This window comes from Ascaphus truei, chromosome 23, assembly GCF_040206685.1.
Source record: "Ascaphus truei isolate aAscTru1 chromosome 23, aAscTru1.hap1, whole genome shotgun sequence".
In the NCBI taxonomy this organism is placed as follows: Eukaryota; Metazoa; Chordata; class Amphibia; order Anura; family Ascaphidae; genus Ascaphus; species Ascaphus truei.
In genome coordinates this window covers 2,659,632-2,681,584 of record NC_134505.1, presented here as the reverse complement: position 1 = coordinate 2,681,584, position 21,953 = coordinate 2,659,632, and the positions used below count along the sequence as shown (strand labels likewise).

General features: G+C 53.6%; 1 protein-coding gene across 1 annotated transcript in view; it reads left to right on the top strand.

Moving 5' to 3' along the window:
• Positions 1 to 21,679, top strand: part of CAVIN1 (caveolae associated protein 1) — a 35,495-nt gene extending 13,816 nt beyond the window's left edge. The window contains exon 2 of the mRNA XM_075580217.1: positions 18,501 to 21,679. Within this exon, the coding sequence (XP_075436332.1) occupies positions 18,501 to 19,163 (663 nt within the window). The 3' untranslated portion in view covers positions 19,164 to 21,679. The remainder of the gene's footprint in view (positions 1 to 18,500) is intronic.
• Positions 21,680 to 21,953: the final 274 nt, after the last annotated feature.

Sequence of the window (21,953 nt, the reverse complement as noted above, 5' to 3'; positions counted from 1 at the left end):
AAAATGTGCGCTAGGGAATATAGTGGCTGGGAAAACAGGACTGTTTAAGACATACACATATTATACAGTATAGGAACATTACTGTACAGTATCTATCTATATGTTTCTCTACCTATCATCATCCTCTCCAGCCCGTGTCCCCCCACTGCTGGATGAAGCCCCCAGTGATCTCCCAGGTCCTGCGGTTACAGCCTCTCTTCTCCACGTCGCTCCCACATATTCCCTCATCCCGTCCTCTCCAGCCCGCGTCTCCCCACTGCTGGATGAAGTCTCCCCAGTGATCTCCCAGGTCCTGCGATTACAGCCTCTCTTCTCCACGTCGCTCCCACACATTCCCTCATCCCATCCTCTCCAGCCCGTGTCTCCCCACTGCTGGATGAAGCCTCCCCAGTGATCTCCCAGGTGCTGCGGTTACAGCCTCTCTTCTCCACGTCGCTCCCACAGACTCCCTCATCCCATCCTCTCCAGCTCGTGTCTCCCCACTGCTGGATGAAGCCCCCCCAGTGATCTCCCAGGTCCTGCGGTTACAGCCTCTCTTCTCCACGTCGCTCCCACACATTCCCTCATCCCATCCTCTCCAGCCCGTGTCTCCCCACTGCTGGATGAAGCCTTCCCAGTGATCTCCCAGGTCCTGCGGTTACAGCCTCTCTTCTCCACGTCGCTCCCACACATTCCCTCATCCCATCCTCCCCAGCCCGTGTCTCCCCACTGCTGGATGAAGCCTCCCCAGTGATCCCCCAGGTCCTGCGGTTACAGCCTCTCTTCTCCACATCGCTCCCACACGTTCCCTCATCCCATCCTCTCCAGCTCATGTCTCCCCACTGCTGGATGAAGCCTCCCCCTGATCTCCCAGGTCCTGCGGTTACAGCCTCTCTTCTCCACGTCTCTCCCTCACATTCCCTCATCCCATCCTCTCCAGCCCTGGTCTCCCCACTGCTGGATGAAGCCTCCCCAGTGACCTCCCAGGTCCTGCGGTTACAGCCTCTCTTCTCCACGCCGCCCCCACACATTTCCTCATCCCATCCTCTCCAGCCCGTGTCTCCCCACTGCTGGATGAAGCCGCCCCAGTGATCTCCCAGGTCCTGCGGTTACAGCCTCTCCTCTCCATGTCGCTCCCACACATTCCCTCATCCCATCCTCTCCAGCCCGTGTCTCCCCACTGCTGGATGAAGCCGCCCCAGTGATCCCCCAGGTCCTGCGGTTACAGCCTCTCCTCTCCATGTCGCTCCCACACATTCCCTCATCCCATCCTCTCCAGCCCGTGTCTCCCCACTGCTGGATGAAGCCTCCCCAGTGATCCCCCAGGTCCTGCGGTTGCAGCCTCTCTTCTCCACGTCGCTCCCACACATTCCCTCATCCCATCCTCTCCAGCCCGTGTCTCCCCACTGCTGGATGAAGCCGCCCCAGTGATCCCCCAGGTCCTGCGGTTACAGCCTCTCCTCTCCATGTCGCTCCCACACATTCCCTCATCCCATCCTCTCCAGCCCGTGTCTCCCCACTGCTGGATGAAGTCTCCCCAGTGACCTCCCAGGTCCTGCGGTTACAGCCTCTCTTCTCCACGCCGCCCCCACACATTCCCTCATCCCATCCTCTCCAGCCCGTGTCTCCCCACTGCTGGATGAAGCCCCCAGTGATCTCCTAGGTCCTGCGGTTACAGCCTCTCTTCTCCACGTCGCTCCCACACATTCCCTCATCCCATCCTCTCCAGCCCGTGTCTCCCCACTGCTGGATGAAGCCTCCCCAGTGACCTCCCAGGTCCTGCGGTTACAGCCTCTCTTCTCCACGTCGCTCCCACACATTCCCTCATCCCATCCTCCCCAGCCCGTGTCTCCCCATTGCTGGATGAAGCCTCCCCAGTGATCTCCCAGGTCCTGCGGTTACAGCCTCTCTTCTCCACGTCGCTCCCACACACTCCCTCATCCCATCCTCTCCAGCCCGTGTCTCCCCACTGCTGGATGAAGCCTCCCCAGTGATCTCCCAGGTCCTGCGGTTACAGCCTCTCTTCTCCACGTCGCTCCCACACACTCCCTCATCCCATCCTCTCCAGCCCGTGTCTCCCCACTGCTGGATGACGCCCCCCCAGTGATCTCCCAGGTCCTGCGGTTACAGCCTCTCTTCTCCACGTCGCTCCCACACATTCCCTCATCCCGTCCTCCCCAGCCCGTGTCTCCCCACTGCTGGATGAAGTCTCCCCAGTGATCCCCCAGGTCCTGCGGTTACAGCCTCTCTTCTCCACGTCGCTCCCACACATTCCCTCATCCCATCCTCTCCAGCCCATCTATCTATCTATCTATCTATCTGTCTGTCTGTCTGTCTGTCTGTCTGTCTGTCTGTCTGTCTGTCTGTCTGTCTGTCTGTCTGTCTGTCTGTCTGTCTGTCTGTCTATCTATCTATCTATCTATCTATCTATCTGTCTATCTATCAGTATCCATCCATCCATCTATCTATCTATCTATCTATCTATCTATCTATCTATCTGTCTGTCTGTCTGTCTGTCTGTCTGTCTGTCTGTCTGTCTGTCTGTCTGTCTGTCTGTCTGTCTGTCTGTCTGTCTGTCTGTCTATCTATCTAGCCCTGACATACAGATATTCTGTACCAGAGTTCAGGGCAGCTCCTCATTACCACCTCACTGTATACAGTACACAAGCCAACCACACATGCTGGATAATATCAGGGGACAGGCAGCATAATATGCGTGGCAGCTCTCTCCAGCACAACATGGGTTAAACATTCACCCCCTATAGTGTCCTCCAGCGGGATCCCTTATACACTGGATGTCCGCGCTGTGCTTCTTGGCGTCTGACAGATCGTGTCGCCGCTGTCTCGTCGCTGGGGCCATATTACAATGTTGACAGCGATTTCAAAGGCTTCCTGAGACCCAGACACAGCGCAGGAAGAGGGCAGCCCCTCAGAAGCCTGCCCGCGTCCCAGCCGTGATATTACACCCCCTGTTTGTACGGTCGCTGGGTGGGGGGGAGGGGGGAGTGTGTGAGAGGTGTGTCCCTAACATCTGTGTGTGTGAGGAATAGGTGAGAGGTATGTGTCCCTAATGCCTGTGTATTAGGAGGGGGTGAGAGGTACGTGTCCCTGATGCCTGTGTATTAGGAGGGGGTGAGAGGTACGTGTCCCTGATGCCTGTGTATTAGTAGGGGGTGAGAGGTATGTGTCCCTGATGCCTGTGTATTAGGCGGGGTTGAGAGGTACGTGTTCCTGATACCTATGTATTAGGTGGGGGTGAGAGGTACGTGTCCCTGATGTCTGTGTATTAGAAGGGGGGAGAGAGGTGCGTGTCCCTGATACCTGTGTATTAGGTGAGAGGTGTGTCCCTGATGTCTGTGTATTAGGAGGAGGTGAGAGGTACGTGTCCCTGATGCCTGTGTATTAGGAGGGGGTGAGATGTACGTGTCCCTGATGCCTGTGTATTAGGAGGGGGTGAGAGGTACGTGTGCCTGATATCTGTGTATTAGGAGGGGGTGAGAGGTACGTGTCCCTGATGCCTGTGTATTAGGAGGGGGTGAGAGGTACGTGTGCCTGATATCTGTGTATTAGGAGGGGGTGAGAGGTACATGTCCCTGATGCCTGTGTATTAGGAGGGGGTGAGAGGTACGTGTCCCTGATGCCTGTGTATTAGGAGAGGGTGAGAGGTACGTGTCCCTGATGTCTGTGTATTAGGAGGAGGTGAGAGGTACGTGTCCCTGATGTCTGTGTATTAGGAGGAGGTGAGAGGTACGTGTCCCTGATGTCTGTGTATTAGGAGGGGGTGAGATGTACGTGTCCCTGATGCCTGTGTATTAGGAGGGGGTGAGAAGTACGAATGCCTGATATCTGTGTATTAGGAGGGGGTGAGAGGTACGTGTCCCTGATGCCTGTGTATTAGGAGTGGGTGAGAGGTATGTGTCCCTGATGCCTGTGTATTAGGAGGGGGTGAGAGGTACGTGTGCCTGATATCTGTGTATTAGGAGGGGGTGAGAGGTACGTGTCCCTGATGCCTGTGTATTAGGAGGGGGTGAGAGGTACGTGTGCCTGATATCTGTGTATTAGGAGGGGGTGAGAGGTACATGTCCCTGATGCCTGTGTATTAGGAGGGGGTGAGAGGTACGTGTCCCTGATGCCTGTGTATTAGGAGGGGGTGGGAGGTACGTGTCCCTGATGCCTGTGTATTAGGAGTGGGTGAGAGGTACGTGTCCCTGATGCCTGTGTATTACGAGGGGGTGAGAGGTACGTGTCCCTGATGCCTGTGTATTAGGAGTGGGTGAGAGGTACGTGTCCCTGATGCCTGTGTATTAGGAGTGGGTGAGAGGTACGTGTCCCTGATGCCTGTGTATTAGGAGGGGGTGAGAGGTACGTGTCCCTGATGCCTGTGTATTAGGAGGGGGTGAGAGTTACGTGTCCCTGATGTCTGTGTATTAGGAGGGGGTGAGAGGTACGTGTCCCTGATGCCTGTGTATTAGGAGGTGTGAGGTACGTGTCCCTGATGCCTGTGTATTAGGAGCGTGTGAAAGATACGTGCCCCTGATGCCTGTGTATTAGGAGCGTGTGACAGATACGTGTCCCTGATGCCTGTGTATTAGGAGGGGGTGAGAGGTGCGTGACCCTGATGTCTGTGTATTAGGAGGGGGTGAGAGGTACGTGTCCCTGATGTCTGTGTATTATGCGGGGGTGAGAGGTACGTGTCCCTGGTGCCTGTGTATTGGGAGTGGGTGAGAGTTACGTGTCCCTGATGTCTGTGTATTAGGCGCGGGTGAGAGGTACGTGTCCCTGATGCCTGTGTATTAGGAGCGTGTGAAAGATACGTGCCCCTGATGCCTGTGTATTAGGAGCGTGTGACAGATACGTGTCCCTGATGCCTGTGTATTAGGAGGGGGTGAGAGGTGCGTGACCCTGATGTCTGTGTATTAGTAGGGGGTGAGAGGTACGTGTCCCTGATGCCTGTGTATTAGGCGGGGGTGAGAGGTACGTGTCCCTGGTGCCTGTGTATTAGGAGTGGGTGAGATGTACGTGTCCCTGATGCCTGTGTATTAGGCGCGGGTGAGAGGTACGTGTCCCTGGTGCCTGTGTATTAGGAGGGGGTGAGAGGTACGTGTCCCTAATGTCTGTGTATTAGGCGCGGGTGAGAGGTACGTGTCCCTGATGCCTGTGTATTAGGCGCGGGTGAGAGTTACGTGTCCCTGATGTCTGTGTATTAGGCGCGGGTGAGAGGTACGTGTCCCTGATGCCTGTGTATTAGGGGCGGGTGAGAGTTACGTGTCCCTGATGTCTGTGTATTAGGCGCGGGTGAGAGGTACGTGTCCCTGATGCCTGTGTATTAGGCGCGGGTGAGAGTTACGTGTCCCTGATGCCTGTGTATTAGGAGGGGGTGAGAGGTACGTGTCCCTGATGCCTGTGTATTAGGAGGGGGTGAGAGGTACGTGTCCCTGATGCCTGTGTATTAGGAGGGGGTGAGAGGTACGTGTCCCTGATGCCTGTGTATTAGGAGGGGGTGAGAGGTACGTGTCCCTGATGCCTGTGTATTAGGAGGGGGTGAGAGGTACGTGTCCCTGATGCCTGTGTATTAGGAGAGGGTGAGAGTTACGTGTCCCTGATGCCTGTGTATTAGGAGGGGGTGAGAGGTACGTGTCCCTGATGTCTCTGTATTAGGAGGGGGTGAGAGGTACGTGTCCCTGATGCCTGTGTATTAGGAGGGGGTGAGAGGTACGTGTCCCTGATGCCTGTGTATTAGGAGGGGGTGAGAGGTACGTGTCCCTGATGCCTGTGTATTAGGAGGGGGTGAGAGGTACGTGTCCCTGATGCCTGTGTATTAGGAGGGGGTGAGAGGTACGTGTCCCTGATGTCTGTGTATTAGGAGTGGGTGAGAGTTACGTGTCCCTGATGTCTGTGTATTAGGAGTGGGTGAGAGGTACGTGTCCCTGATGCCTGTGTATTAGGAGGGGGTGAGAGGTACGTGTCCCTGATGCCTGTGTATTAGGAGGGGGTGAGAGGTACGTGTCCCTGATGCCTGTGTATTAGGAGTGGGTGAGAGTTACGTGTCCCTGATGTCTGTGTATTAGGAGGGGGTGAGAGGTACGTGTCCCTGATGCCTGTGTATTAGGAGGGGGTGAGAGGTACGTGTCCCTGATGTCTGTGTATTAGGAGTGGGTGAGAGTTACGTGTCCCTGATGCCTGTGTATTAGGAGTGGGTGAGAGGTACGTGTCCCTGATGCCTGTGTATTAGGAGTGGGTGAGAGTTACGTGTCCCTGATGCCTGTGTATTAGGCGCGGGTGAGAGGTACGTGTCCCTGATGTCTGTGTATTAGGAGTGGGTGAGAGTTACGTGTCCCTGATGCCTGTGTATTAGGCGCGGGTGAGAGGTACGTGTCCCTGATGCCTGTGTATTAGGCGCGGGTGAGAGGTACGTGTCCCTGCTACCTGTGTATTAGATGGGCTCCTGAATGCCTGTGTGCTGGGCGTGTCCGGCCGCCGTCACACGGTTGGACTGGAGCAGACCGAGGCTCAGCGATGACAGCAGCAACGTGTCACCTGACCAGCCGCCCTGTCACACTGATCCGGGTCACCCCGCTCCCCCCAGCCTCACTGACACGGGGGGGTACCCGGGAAATACCCCGTCCCGGATCCAGTCATCACAGCCGGAGGGGCAGGACCAAGGCAACATCTGTCATTAGGTCACTTTGCCCCTACGTGGGACTGACCCTTTAACCCATTACACACGTCCCTGTCATTAGGTCACTTTGCCACTACGTGGGACTGACCCTTTAACCCATTAAACATGTCCCTGTCATTAGGTCACTTTGCCACTACGTGGGACTGACCCTTTAACCCATTAACCATGTCCCTGTCATTAGGTCACTTTGCCCCTACGTGGGACTGACCCTTTAACCCATTAACCATGTCCCTGTCATTAGGTCACTTTGCCCCTACGTGGGACTGACCCTTTAACCCATTAACCATGTCCCTGTCATTAGGTCACTTTGCTCCTACAAGGGACTGACCCTTTAACCCACTAAACACGTCCCTGTCATTAGGTCACTTTGCCCCTACGTGGGACTGACCCTTTAACCCATTAACCACATCACTGTTTTTTTAGGTCACTTTGCCCCTACGTGGGACTGACCCTTTAACCCATTAAACATGTCCCTGTCATTAGGTCACTTTGCCCCTACGTGGCACTGACCCTTTAACCCATTAAACATGTCCCTGTCATTAGGTCACTTTGCCCCTACGTGGGACTGACCCTTTAACCCATTAAACACGTCCCTGTCATTAGGTCACTTTGCCCCTACGTGGCACTGACCCTTTAACCCATTAAACATGTCCCTGTCATTAGGTCACTTTGCCCCTACGTGGGACTGACCCTTTAACCCATTAAACACGTCCCTGTCATTAGGTCACTTTGCCCCTACGAGGGACTGACCCTTTAACCCATTAAACACGTCCCTGTCATTAGGTCACTTTGCCCCTACGTGGGACTGTCCCTTTAACCCATTAAAGACGTCCCTGTCATTAGGTCACTTTGCCCCTACGTGGGACTGACCCTTTAACCCATTAAACACGTCCCTGTCATTAGGTCACTTTGCCACTACGAGGGACTGACCCTTTAACCCATTAAACACGTCCCGGTCATTATGTCACTTTGCTCCCACGTGTGACTGTCCCTTTAACCCATTAAACACGTCCCTGTCATTAGGTCACTTTGCCCCTACGTGGGACTGACCCTTTAACCCATTAGCCACGTCCCTGTCATTAGGTCACTTTGAGGGGTGTATAGATTCAGCCGCTGTCGCTGTGCTCTCAGGAAAGACTTGATGTGAATGTCCTTACACCCCAGGAATGCAGATTAGGTCAGTAATTAGCCGGGAGGAAGGGGGCTTCCTGCGGGTTCTTGGTCCTATTGTTTGGACGCGACGCCTGGACCGCTCCCTATTGTCCCAGCGTTTTCCCTGCGGTCGCTAATTGCAAATCCACATTTCTTCCCCCGGATATCTTTGTGTACGGAGAAAGAAACTGTTAACGGGTAAACTCCGCTTGTCGCACCTGTGTGGGTCACCCAGTGTGTATGTCACCCAGTGTGTGTGTGTGTATCACCCAGTGTGCGCGTCACCCAGTGTGTATGTCACCCAGTGTGTGCGTGTCACCCAGTGTGTGTGTGGGTCACCCAGTGTGTATGTCACCCAGTGTGAATGTCACCCAGTGTGTGTGTGTGCGTCACCCAGTGTGTGTGTGGGTCACCCAGTGTGTATGTCACCCAGTGTGTGTCACCCAGTGTGTGTGCGCGTCACCCAGTGTGTGTGTGTGCGTGTCACCCAGTGTGTGTGCGTGTCACCCAGTGTGTATGTCACCCAGTGTGTGTCACCCAGTGTGTGTGCGCGTCACCCAGTGTGTGTGTGTGCGTGTCACCCAGTGTGTGTGCGTGTCACCCAGTGTGTGTGTGTGTGTCACCCAGTGTGTGTGTGTGTATCACCCAGTGTGCGCGTCACCCAGTGTGTATGTCACCCAGTGTGTGTGTGGGTCACCCAGTGTGTATGTCACCCAGTGTGTATGTCACCCAGTGTGTATGTCACCCAGTGTGTGTGTGTGTCACCCAGTGTGTGTGTGGGTCACCCAGTGTGTATGTCACCCAGTGTGTGTCACCCAGTGTGTGTGCGTGTCACCCAGTGTGCGTGTCACCCAGTGTGTGTGTGTGTGTCACCCAGTGTGTGTGTGTGTATCACCCAGTGTGCGCGTCACCCAGTGTGTATGTCACCCAGTGTGTGTGTGTGTGTGTGTGTGTCACCCAGTGTGTGTGTGTCACCCAGTGTGCGCGTCACCCAGTGTGTATGTCACCCAGTGTGTGTGTGTGTGTCACCCAGTGTGTGCGTGTCACCCAGTGTGTATGTCACCCAGTGTGTGTGTGTGTCACCCAGTGTGCGCGTCACCCTGTGTGTATGTCACCCAGTGTGTGTGTGTGTGTCACCCAGTGTGTGCGTGTCACCCAGTGTGTATGTCACCCAGTGTGTGTGTGTCACCCAGTGTGTGTGTGTCACCCAGTGTGCGCGTCACCCATTGTGTATGTCACCCAGTGTGTGTGTGTGTGTCACCCAGTGTGTGCGTGTCACCCAGTGTGTATGTCACCCAGTGTGTGTGTGTCACCCAGTGTGTGTGTGTCACCCAGTGTGCGCGTCACCCATTGTGTATGTCACCCAGTGTGTGTGTGTGTGTGTGTGTGTCACCCAGTGTGCGCGTCACCCAGTGTGTATGTCACCCAGTGTGTGTGTGTGTGTCACCCAGTGTGTGCGTGTCACCCAGTGTGTATGTCACCCAGTGTGTGTGTGTCACCCAGTGTGTGTGTGTCACCCAGTGTGCGCGTCACCCAGTGTGTATGTCACCCAGTGTGTGTGTGTGTGTCACCCAGTGTGTGCGTGTCACCCAGTGTGTATGTCACCCAGTGTGTGTGTGTCACCCAGTGTGTGTGTGTCACCCAGTGTGCGCGTCACCCATTGTGTATGTCACCCAGTGTGTGTGTGTGTGTCACCCAGTGTGTGTGTGTCACCCAGTGTGTATGTCACCCAGTGTGTGTGTGTGTGTCACCCAGTGTGTGTGCGTGTCACCCAGTGTGCGTGTCACCCAGTGTGCGTGTCACCCAGTGTGCGTGTCAGCCAGTGTGTGTGTCATCCAGTGTGCGTGTCAGCCAGTGTGTGTGCTGTCCCTCGTCACTATCATAGAAGGTGAACTAATGACAGTGCCTGGAGCGCTTTAACCACTACACACACACACTAACAGTCACTGACACACACACACACAGTGCACACACAGTTACACACTGATACTCACACTAACACACAAAACACACACACACAGTGCACACATCCTTTAACAGTCACTGACACACACACATACTAACAGTCACTGACACACACACACACACAAATCCACAAACAGTCACTGAAACACACACACATCAACTAACAGTCACTGACACACACACACACACACACACACACATCCACTAATAGTCACTGACACTGATACACATACACATAAACACACAAACTGACACACACAGTAAATACAATGATACACTCACACTGATACACAAATACATTGAAACACACAAACTGACACATACAGTAAATACAATGATACACTCACACTGATACACAAATACATTGAAACACACAAACTGACACATACAGTAAATACAATGATACACTCACACTGATACACAAATACATTGAAACACACAAACTGACACATAGAGTAAATACATTGATACACTCACACTGATACACAAATACATTGAGACACACAAACTGACACATACAGTAAATACAATGATACACTCACACTGATACACAAATACATTGAGACACACAAACTGACACACACAGTAAATACAATGATACACTCACACTGATACACAAATACATTGAGACACACAAACTGACACACACAGTAAATACAATGATACACTCACACTGATACACAAATACATTGAAACACACAAACTGACACATACAGTAAATACAATGATACACTCACACTGATACACAAATACATTGAGACACACAAACTGACACACACAGTAAAAACAATGATACACTCACACTGATACACAAATACATTGAGACACACAAACTGACACACAGAGTAAATACAATGATACACTCACACTGATACACAAATAAATTGAGACACACAAACTGACACATACAGTAAATACAATGATACACTCACACTGATACACAAATACATTGAGACACACAAACTGACACATAGAGTAAATACAATGATACACTCACACTGATACACAAATACATTGAGACACACAAACTGACACATACAGTAAATACAATGATACACTCACACTGATACACAAACACATTGAGACACACACACTAATACACACACACAGCGCCCCATATAACTCCTGCGGGAATGAGCGCTATTTCTGCTGTGCGAGCCAGGGAATGTACAGAAATACCGGGCCTTGTGAGCTAAACCGGGCCTTGGACCAGAGCCAGGACAGAGCCTGGGAACCAACACAGGCCCGGCAGCTCCACAAACAGCGCCGGGCCCCCTCCTGCCAACCCGATACCCGCGCAGGGAGGCAGCGTGGGGAGAAGCACTCACCGCCTGACACTGCTCCCAGCCTCGCCTTCTGCGTCGGCGCCATCTTTAAACGCCAGCCCACTCCGCGTGCGTCTTAAAGCGAGGGTGACGCTTAATAGGGACAGCATACCCCCCCCCCGCCCCGGATCTTACACCCATAAACCCCACTCCATAATACGGTGGGGAGCCTACGACATCACGTGCGACAACGTCGACAGCACCGTTTAGTCGACATGGCATTATAATATATATATGTATACAGATGGCGAGACGTGAATGCTGCCTTGTTGGGTGCGGCTGAGCTCGGCCGGAGTCTCTGGGCCGTGTAACAGTTACATCCACAAACAGCTGGCTCCGGGAGGCTCACCCGCGGCCTATAAATCCATCGTCACCAAACAGTTTGCAGGTTGCTATGGCAGCCGGAGCGGGAAATGCGAGCTATGCCACGCACGGCGCTGCCCGCGCACGGCAAGTGTATGCGTTATATGGGCGGTATATACACGGAGGCCCAGGTCCACTAAGCTGTGTTAAATCCGGGTTCATAACGGGGACGTTTGCCGAAGACGGGAGAGGACGGGGTGGTCCCTGAGGGTAGCGTGTATCCTCTGAGCCAGGGGGGGGGGGGGGGGCAGCGCCAGGCCTCAAGACCCCCCCCCCCCCCCCAATAGCTTGGGTTTTTAGGATAATCCTTATATACCCTAACACCCGCTGCTAATACCTCTCCCTATGCACCCTAACACCCCACTGCTAATACCTCTCACTATACACCCTAACACCCGCTGCTAATACCTCTCCCTATACACCCTAACATCCCGCTGCTAATACCTCTCCCTATACACCCTAACATCCCGCTGATAATACCCCTCCCTATACACACTAATATCCCGCTGATAATACCTCTCCCTATACACACTAACATCCCGCTGCTAATACCTCTCCCTATACATGCTAACACCCCGCTGCTAATATCTCTCCCTATACACCCTAACACCCCGCTGCTAATACCTCTCCCTATACACCCTAACGTCCTGCTGCTAATACCTCTCCCTATACACCCTAACACCCTGCTGCTAATACCTCTCCCTATACACCCTAACACCCGCTGCTAATACCTCTCCCTATGCACCCTAACATCCCGCTGCTAATACCTCTCCCTATACACCCTAACACCCCACTGCTAATACCTCTCCCTATACACCATAACATCCTGCTGCTAATACCTCTCCCTATACACCCTAACACCCTGCTGCTAATACCTCTCCCTATACACCCTAACACCCCGCTGCTTATACCTCTCCCTATACACCCTAACACCCCGCTGATAATACCTCTCCCTATACACCCTAACACCCCGCTGCTAATACCTCTCCCTATACACCCTAACATCCCGCTGCTAATACCTCTCCCTATACACCCTAACATCCTGCTGCTAATACCTCTCCCTATACACCCTAACATCCTGCTGCTAATACCTCTCCCTATACACCCTAACATCCTGCTGATAATACCTCTCCCTATACACCCTAACACCCTGCTGCTAATACCTCTCCCTATACACCCTAACATCCTGCTGCTAATACCTCTCCCTATACACCCTAACACCCCACTGCTAATACCTCTCCCTATACACCATAACATCCTGCTGCTAATACCTCTCCCTATACACCCTAACACCCGCTGATAATACCTCTCCCTATACACCCTAACACCCGCTGATAATACCTCTCCCTATACACCCTAACACCCCGCTGCTAATACCTCTCCCTATACACCCTAACACCCTGCTGCTAATACCTCTCCCTATACACCCTAACACCCCGCTGCTAATACCTCTCCCTATACACCCCAACATCCCGCTGCTAATACCTCTCCCTATACACCCTAACACCCGCTGCTAATACCTCTCCCTATGCACCCTAACATCCCGCTGCTAATACCTCTCCCTATACACCCTAACATCCCGCTGATAATACCCCTCCCTATACACACTAATATCCCGCTGATAATACCTCTCCCTATACACACTAACATCCCGCTGCTAATACCTCTCCCTATATACCCTAACACCCTGCTGCTAATACCTCTCCCTATACACCCTAACACCCGCTGATAATACCTCTCCCTATACACCCTAACACCCCGCTGATACAGTAATACCTCTCCCTATACACCCTAACATCCTGCTGCTAATACCTCTCCCTATAGAGAGGGTCGGGGCTCCTTACAATACATCTGATCTCAGACGCGCTATTAGAGAGGGTTGGGGTTCCTCACAATGCATCTGATCTCAGACGCGCTATTAGAGAGGGTTGGGGTTCCTTACAATGCATCTGATCTCAGACGCGCTATTAGAGAGGGTCGGGGTTCCTCACAATGCACCTGATCTCAGACGCGCTATTAGAGGGGGTCGGGGTTCCTTACAATGCATCTGATCTCAGACGCGCTATTAGAGAGGGTCGGGGTTCCTTACAATGCATCTGATCTCAGACGCGCTATTAGAGAGGGTCGGGGTTCCTTACAATGCATCTGATCTCAGACGCGCTATTAGAGAGGGTCGGGGTTCCTTACAATGCATCTGATATCAGACGCGCTATTAGAGAGGGTCGGGGTTCCTTACAATGCATCTGATCTCAGACGCGCTATTAGAGAGGGTTGGGGTTCCTTACAATGCATCTGATCTCAGACGCGCTATTAGAGAGGGTCGGGGTTCCTTACAATGCATCTGATCTCAGACGCGCTATTAGAGAGGGTCGGGGTTCCTCACAATACATCTGATCTCAGACGCGCTATTAGAGAGGGTCGGGGTTCCTTACAATGCATCTGATCTCAGACGCGCTATTAGAGAGGGTTGGGGTTCCTTACAATACATCTGATCTCAGACGCGCTATTAGAGAGGGTCGGGGCTCCTTACAATGCATCTGATCTCAGACGCGCTATTAGAGAGGGTCGGGGTTCCTTACAATGCATCTGATCTCAGACGCGCTATTAGAGAGGGTTGGGGTACCTTACAATGCATCTGATCTCAGACGCGCTATTAGAGAGGGTGGGCATTCCTCAAAATTTCACATAGCGCTCCTTAACCAAAAAAAGATTTGGAAACCCCTGCAGTATACAGTCAGACACTAAATACTGCACACAGCCACCCCGCCAGCTTGTAGAAACACCCCCAGTGGCGTCGCCCACAGTCCTCTCCAGCGAGGTTCCTGCGTTCATTCACATCAAGCCACGTTCTTCACTCCCTTTGTTGACTAACACCGGAGCAGCCCCAGGAGTTGGGTTACTGTCAGCGAATTCCTCCCCCCCCTGTTACCATCGGGATTTTCTCCTCCACCCTGCCACACCGTGCCAGTGGGAGAAACCTTCTCAGGTGGGCGTCCAGCGTGAACGCAGCAGCTGGTTCTGAAGAGTTGCAGCGGTTCCGTGGCCCGTCAGCCCCATGGCCGCCCAGGAGTGTGCGTCTGCAACACCGCACCTCACCCTCTGCGGCTTTGGGTCGCCGGTAGAAGAACCGCCCCGAAACAGCCAGGGTTGCCTGGTGCCTTCTCCGAGAAGGCTGGACACAATGGTGGAAGGTGTGACGCACTCGAGACCCGCGCGCACGCACCGCTCGCGCCACGGAAGTGGGTGAATCTGTGGTTCATAAACCCCCCCGGTGTCCTATCTCTCCCCGTGGGTCCGTGGGCAAGTCACTTTGTCTCCACGCGCCGCAGGCTTGGGGTCGGCAGGCGGCTTCTACGACAATACTGGACTGAAAGGTGCCAAGTGCTCGAGAGACACACACACGCGCACACCTCTCTGCTCCGTGCTGTTTCCTCCTCTCCTTGGCTCGCCACCCACAGGCTCCTGACACCTGTCCGGTTACTATGTCCAGAGAGGTCATACCGGACACATGCATGTCCAGTATTGCCTCTAATTCTTTACTGGACAGAGTGTCCAAACACAGGACAGTCCGGCTCAATACTGGACACCTGGCCGCCCTAGAGCTGATATCGAACCTCGGGGGGGGAGGGGGTTCGACCGGAGTTAAGGCGGGCTAAAGCAGAGCCCCCTTGAGTGAACTTGTGCCTTAGAGTGTAAGCTCTTGGGGGACGGGGACTCGCTTTCTTTGTTGCTTTGATGCCGGAAGCGCTGGTTTCCCCATGCGGTGTTTATGGAGGAGTTTGGCGGGAGGAGGCGGAGCGGAACCCTCAGCGGGGTGGGAGGTCTCCGGGCGGGGGGGGTGGGAGGTCTCCGTGGGGGTGGGAGTTCTCCGGGCGGGGGGGGTGGGAGGTCTCCGGCCAGGAGGTCTCCCAAGGTCTCCGGGTGGGGGGGTGGGAGGTCTCCGAGCGGGGGGGGTGGGAGGTCTCCGGGCAGGCGGGCGGGCGGGTGGGAGGTCTCCATAGGTCTCCGGGCGGGGGGGGGTGGGAGGTCTCATTGGTCTCCTGGTCTCCGGGGGGGGGGGGGTGGGAGGTCTCCGGGTTGGTCTCCGGGCGGGGGGGGGGGGGTTGGAGGTCTCCGGGCGGTGGGAGGTCTCTGGGCGCGGGGGGTGGGAGGTCTCCGGGCGGGGGGGGGTTGTCTCCGGGCGGGGGGGGTGGGAGGTCTCCGGGTCGGGGGGGGGGGTGGGGTGGTCGTTCTCCGGGCGGGGGGGGGTGGGAGGTCTCCGGGCATCTCCGGGCGGGGGGGTGGGAGGTCTCCGGGCGCGGGGGTGGGAGGTCTCCGGGCATCTCCGGGCGGGGGGGTGGGAGGTCTCCGGGCGCGGGGGTGGGAGGTCTCCGGGCGGGCGGACGCTGCAGGACGCTGGGTAAACACGCCGGGCGTTTGAAGAAGGGAACGGGGGGGGGGGGGGGGAGGGGACTTGTGCCGCTGGGAAAACAATGCCCCATTGTGCAGATCAGACAGAAGGAGCTGGGACACCTCCCTCATAATATAGGGGGGGGAGGGAGGGTTAACTACTTCAGTGCCAGAGTAAATGCGTTGCAGCCGCATCTGGTGCTGATGGGGTTACGCGTACACTAACAGGGCCGGTTTCATGTTGCATCCTATAACCGCGCCTTATACCCCCTATTGCTCAACATAACTCCTCCTATTGCCGCATATAACCCCTCCCTATAACTCCTCCCATTACGCCATATAAACCCTCCCTATAACTCCTCCTATTACCCCATATACCCCCTCCCTATAACTCCTCCTATTACCCCATATAACACCTCCCTATAACTCCTCCTATTAACCCATATAACCGCTCCCTATAACTCCTTCTATTACCCCATATAACCCCTCCCATAACTCCTCCCATTACGCCATATAACCCCTCCCTATAACTCCTCCTATTACCCCATATAACCCCTCCATATAACTCCTCCTATTACCCCATATAACCCCTCCCTATAACTCCTCCTATTACCCCATATAATTTATCCCGTCTGTGAACACTAGGTGGCGCCTTTACTCTTCGTGTGAATTTTCTTTATGTTTCTGAATACGCGTCCTCTCTTAGTTCCGTTATTCACTAAACTCCGTTAAATCCGGGACGTTACCTCACACAGGAGCGGGCGCGATGTTCCCGGAGGGTAACGCGCATCCTCACAGCTCATTATATGCGCGCACAGCGGGCGTCCTACATCTCATCAGCAGAGGGTTACCGTCACGTTATTGTAGCACAATGTTGTGTTATCTCCCGGTAACGGGAGGGTAAGTGTGTCTTAGTGTTACTCCCTCCAAGCCACCCCGGGAAAGAGGGGTTTCTACTCACGCTGGGGAAGAGAGGAGAGGGGGAGATAACGCTACGTTAGTTATATCACCTCGCTGCGGGGTCACACCCACACCCTGTAACAGCGCTATATCAGGGTCTGGGTGTGAGTGACGCCACGGCTAGGTCTGACCTAACTAACGTAGCGTCACGTCCCCGCGTTATCCTTACCGGGCGTTAGTGGGTGTGCCACGTGATGATAACTCCTCACTGTGGGGTTACACCCACACTCTGACCTAACTAACGTAGCGTCACGTCCCCGCGGTATCCTTACCGGGCGTTAGTGGGTGTGCCACGTGATGATAACGCCTCACTGTGGTGTTACACCCACACCCTGCCCTAACTAACGTAGCGTCACGTCCCCGCGTTATCCTTACCGGGCGTTAGTGGGTGTGCCACGTGATGATAACGCCTCACTGTGGTGTTACACCCACACCCTGCCCTAACTAACGTAGCGTCACGTCCCCGCGTTATCCTTACCGGGCGTTAGTGGGTGTGCCACGTGATGATAACTCCTCACTGTGGGGTTACACCCACACTCTGACCTAACTAACGTAGCGTCACGTCCCCGCGTTATCCTTACCGGGCGTTAGTGGGTGTGCCATGTGATGATAACGCCTCACTGTGGGGTTACACCCACACTCTGACCTAACTAACGTAGCGTCACGTCCCCGCGGTATCCTTACCGGGCGTTAGTGGGTGTGCCACGTGATGATAACGCCTCACTGTGGGGTTACACCCACACTCTGACCTAACTAACGTAGCGTCACGTCCCCGCGTTATCCTTACCGGGCGTTACTGGGTGTGCCACGTGATGATAACGCCTCATCTGCATATCATCTGCATATCATCGTCGGTGATTGCGATTCTCTTCACGGGCGAAAACACGGTTTGACTCTGTTAGGCCGCGATTATACTGGCGGCGATGTCCCGCGCGCACGCGAAACATGCCCCGCAGGCATCGGGAGGCGGCAGGGAGGCGTGGCCGTGACGTCACGTGAGCGGCTCGCCCTCATTGGCTGAATTGATCACGTAACGCAGCCCGTCGCGCCTCAAAAACAATCCCATTGGTCTCTTCCGCAGTCTTATCGCTCCGTAGAGCTTGGTCGCGTACACTATGTCTCCAGGAGTTTGTTCCAGGCGGCGCGCATGCGTGCCGCCAGTATAATCGCAGCCTTGGACGGAACGCCTCTTTTGCATACAATTATCACTAATGGCCGTTACAGTTAATGCAATGCTGTTTCCAGGAGAAAACAGTATTATCCGTGTTAGAAGTCCCTCTGCTGCTGGGTTATGTCGTGACAATTGTACCTCCCTGTGATCTGGAGAGAGTTGAATGTTATTTGAAAATGACGATGTTCTCTAGGACACCTGTAACTTCCTGTGCCATCAATGACATCATCGAAATGTCAACACAGAGACTTCCTGTTCTACATGTTTTAAACATTCGTAACGTCTGTCGTTTTTAAAATAAACAGAGAGTACAATAGAACTATAAACGTGTCATTAATCAGTGACACAGAAGTAGGAAGCCCCATCACAACTCAGAAGTTGAGGGGAAAAAGTAGGCCCAGCAGAAATATTACCCTAAATGTTTTAGACCAATAAGCAGAAAGCCCATTATAGCCCATTCATTTAACTTGGAATATAGATGATTCATAACAATGTCTTGATTTTTGTCTCCCTCCAGGATGAGGTGAAGTTGTCCTCCAAGTTGAGCATCAGCAAGTCCCTGAAGGACACGGAGAAGCAAGAGGTGGAGGAGGAAGGGAAGGACAACAAGGAGGAAGAGGAGGAGCACATCCAGCTGTCCTCCGACGAAGAGGTGGAGCTGGAGGAGATCATCGAGGAGTCCAGAGCCGAGCGCATCAAGAAGAGCGGGATGCGGCGCGTAGACGACATCAAGAAGGCCTTCTCCAAGGAGAAGATGGAAAAGACCAAGGTGAAGACCAAAGAGAACCTGGAGAAGACCAAGCAGAACCTGGAGAAGACCAAGCACAACATCGAGAAGAGGATGAACAAGCTGGGAACCAAGATCGTGACCACCGAGAGGCGGGAGAAGATGAAGACCTCCAAGGACAAGTTGAGGAAGTCCTTCACGCCCGACCACCCTGTCTACGCCCGCTCCAAGACAGCCGTCTACAAGGTGCCCCCCTTCACCTTCTACGTCAAGAAGATCCGGGAGGGGGAGGTGGAAGTGCAGGCCACTGAGATGGTAGAGGTCGGAGGGGAGGACGAGGAGGAAGGGGAGGGCGACGAGCTGTTGAGAGGGGAGAGCCCCGATGTCCGGGATCTTCTGCAGATCACAGAGGACAACGACGCTGTCCTGGCCGAAAAAAGCGACAGCGACTAGGAAGTTGGGAAATCAAATCCCTTCCCAGTGGACAGCTCAGTTTATAACCTATTTTCTTTTTCACATTTCGAACCGTATTAATTTCCTCTCTTTCCGTATACACACACACACACACACGTATCTTTCTCTATTTCCTCCCCGCACCTCCCCCCCAACGGCACAAGTAAAAAACAAAAAAACTAAAAAAAAAAATCTACCTATATAATTAACCGTCTTTCTGCCTGGCAATGTACCGCAGGCCGCACTGGCGGAGAAGGAGTTCAAAAGAAATCCTTTCACTTCTATACGCAGTTAACCAAAGCGCAGCTATCTCCAAGCTATGTCCTCCATAACCGTTCGGCTGCCGGTAAAAAAAAATAACCCGCCGCCGTATAAGCGCAGCCGCGGGTTTTTCCCTGAAGGTGTCGTGGGCCAGGTTACCTAAGTAGGGTTAAGACACAAGGCACCCTACGGTGTTATTCCGGTGAAGGGACCACGGGTCGTATGTCGTCTCCCGAAGTTGGGTCCACTGAACGCCAACGATACGTCTCGCTCTACCTCGTAGACTAGCTATGGTGGGGCGGTGAAGAGTACGTCGCTTCTCGTAACCTCTTCTGGTTTCTTCAAGAGAATGGGCCATGAGGTGGCTTGTGGCTTAGCACTGTTTAGCAAAAATAGCCCTGTGTAGGTTTTTTTTTACATTTTTATTGTCCCTCAGCGTGGAGAGGGAATGCCGGCAAGAGTGTTCTGGTTGTAATGGAATGAGGCCGAATTGTTTCCGTAAACACCTCCAGTGTCCCATCTGGCCAACGGTGGATGGACCTTCATCCGGTGGTAGGTTGCTACTTACATTAAGAAAAAAACCCCGAGACCAACAAGGTTCTTGACCTTTTTTTTGTAGTGGAAGAGGGGGGGGAGGGCCTTATTCCCTATGCTGTGCTGAGACGTCTTCCCCGACGCCAAGGAAGACTTCAGCTCCACTCCGATAAGTGAGGCTGATATCTTCTCCAGCGTGGGGGAAGGAGCTTCACAAGCATCTCGACTAGGGACCAAGAGGTCATTTTATCCCCGGGTATGAAAAGAAGAAATGTAACCCCAAATTTATCACGGAGGAACCACTTGGGTGGAAACCGGGGGGGGACGTTCTTAGCTGATAACCCCGGCGCAATATTTCCGCGCTGATTTAATGCGCCTCGGGGGGGAGACTTTGATAAGTGACGCCCAAATGTCTCTGGGCGCCAACCCATTTACCATTTAGGGCACCCCCACATATTCTTAACGTTTGTGCCTCCTTTTCTCCAGAAGGTCAAGCTCTGGAGGTCATAGGTCAGGCGGGAGATGGGGGGCACGGGGGGAGGTTACCAGAACGGGGACACTGCAGGGCCAGTCAATAGGGGTAAATAAATATATCACCGGGGAAGCCAGCAGTGTATCGACAAATGTCTAAGAATGAGGAGATATATATACAGTATATATAAACGCACCCACACACTTCCTGGCCTGGTATATAATATATATATATACCGCAAGTTGCTAACAGATCAGCAAATAGTAATTAAAGAGCAGGAGTGGATCAGCCGATCCAGGAGTTAGTAGACAGTTGTGACATCACAGTGCAATCTCGCCTGCTGTGTGACTCCAATTCGGTCGTGGAATACGGCTCCAGTCCTGGTTTTGTGTGTGTCTCTCCTCCCCCTCAACCCCCCCACCCCCCCCCCCCAATATATAAAGTTCTGCATGCAACTCTTGCTATGATACAAGAGGAAAAACCCGGCACTGGACCTTCCATCGCAGTGAAGTTAGTGAGCCGGTTGGCACGGATTTGGGATGGTTGATTTAAACGCCACTCCTCACCCCCCCCCCCCCCGCCACTCCTCCCCCCTTCCAACCCCCCCCCCCAAAAAAAGTGAAAGCCATCCCGTTTAACCATTCTACAGCCAGAGGGTCTTCCACGTTTGGTTAATCGGCCGGGAGACTCCCCTGGCTTCTTCAACCGGTCCGGGCTTTTAACTCTGCCAACCGAAAATCAATAACCGGGGACTGGAATGAACCGATCTTCTAGGGCGCCAAGAAGCAACCTATGGTATGAAGTGGCCATCGGTCGAGAAACGAAAGGGTTCAACGCAGGTTACAGATGCGCGCAGGCGTCAATGGATGTTGTTCGACGACTGTATGTGAAATGCGTCGGGGAAGGTTTTTCATTTTTTTTAAATTTTTCTTCTAGCGTTTGGAAAGCGTACGCAGGTTTTTGGTTAGGGAAATCCGGCATTACAGGGTGACGCGGGACGCTGTCCCGGCGGCGGGGCGATGTCATCGCGGGGACGAGCGTTTTTTTTCGAGGGAGGGTTTTCAAAGATCACGCAATAAAGAGCAAAAAGAACTACAACCGTGCAATGTGGCATTAAAAATATAATGGTGCTGTGCTTCGACGCCGCTGTACATTGTAGCCAAACCTTGAGACCCGAAACATGGAATTACTAAAAACCCAACAAAACCAGCACTAACGGTCACAATAAAACCTTTTTTTTACAGGCTAATGGGCCCATAATGGTTTATTATTGTCTCCGGGGGAGCGGGGGGGGGGGGGGGGTGCTGGGGTAACTTATGGTCTCCGAGAGGGGGGGGGGCTGGGGTAACTAAGTCAATGTAAGTTTGCAAGTACGTTTTTCGGGGGGGGGGGCCGGGAGGGGGGGTTAAGACCACGGAGAGGACACGTCCGGAGTCCTGTCATTACGGCGCTGGAGGTGGAAGGCCCTTGTGGAAGAGACAGGGTTAATTGCCTCCTGTCCTGTAATAACACAGAGGGGGACC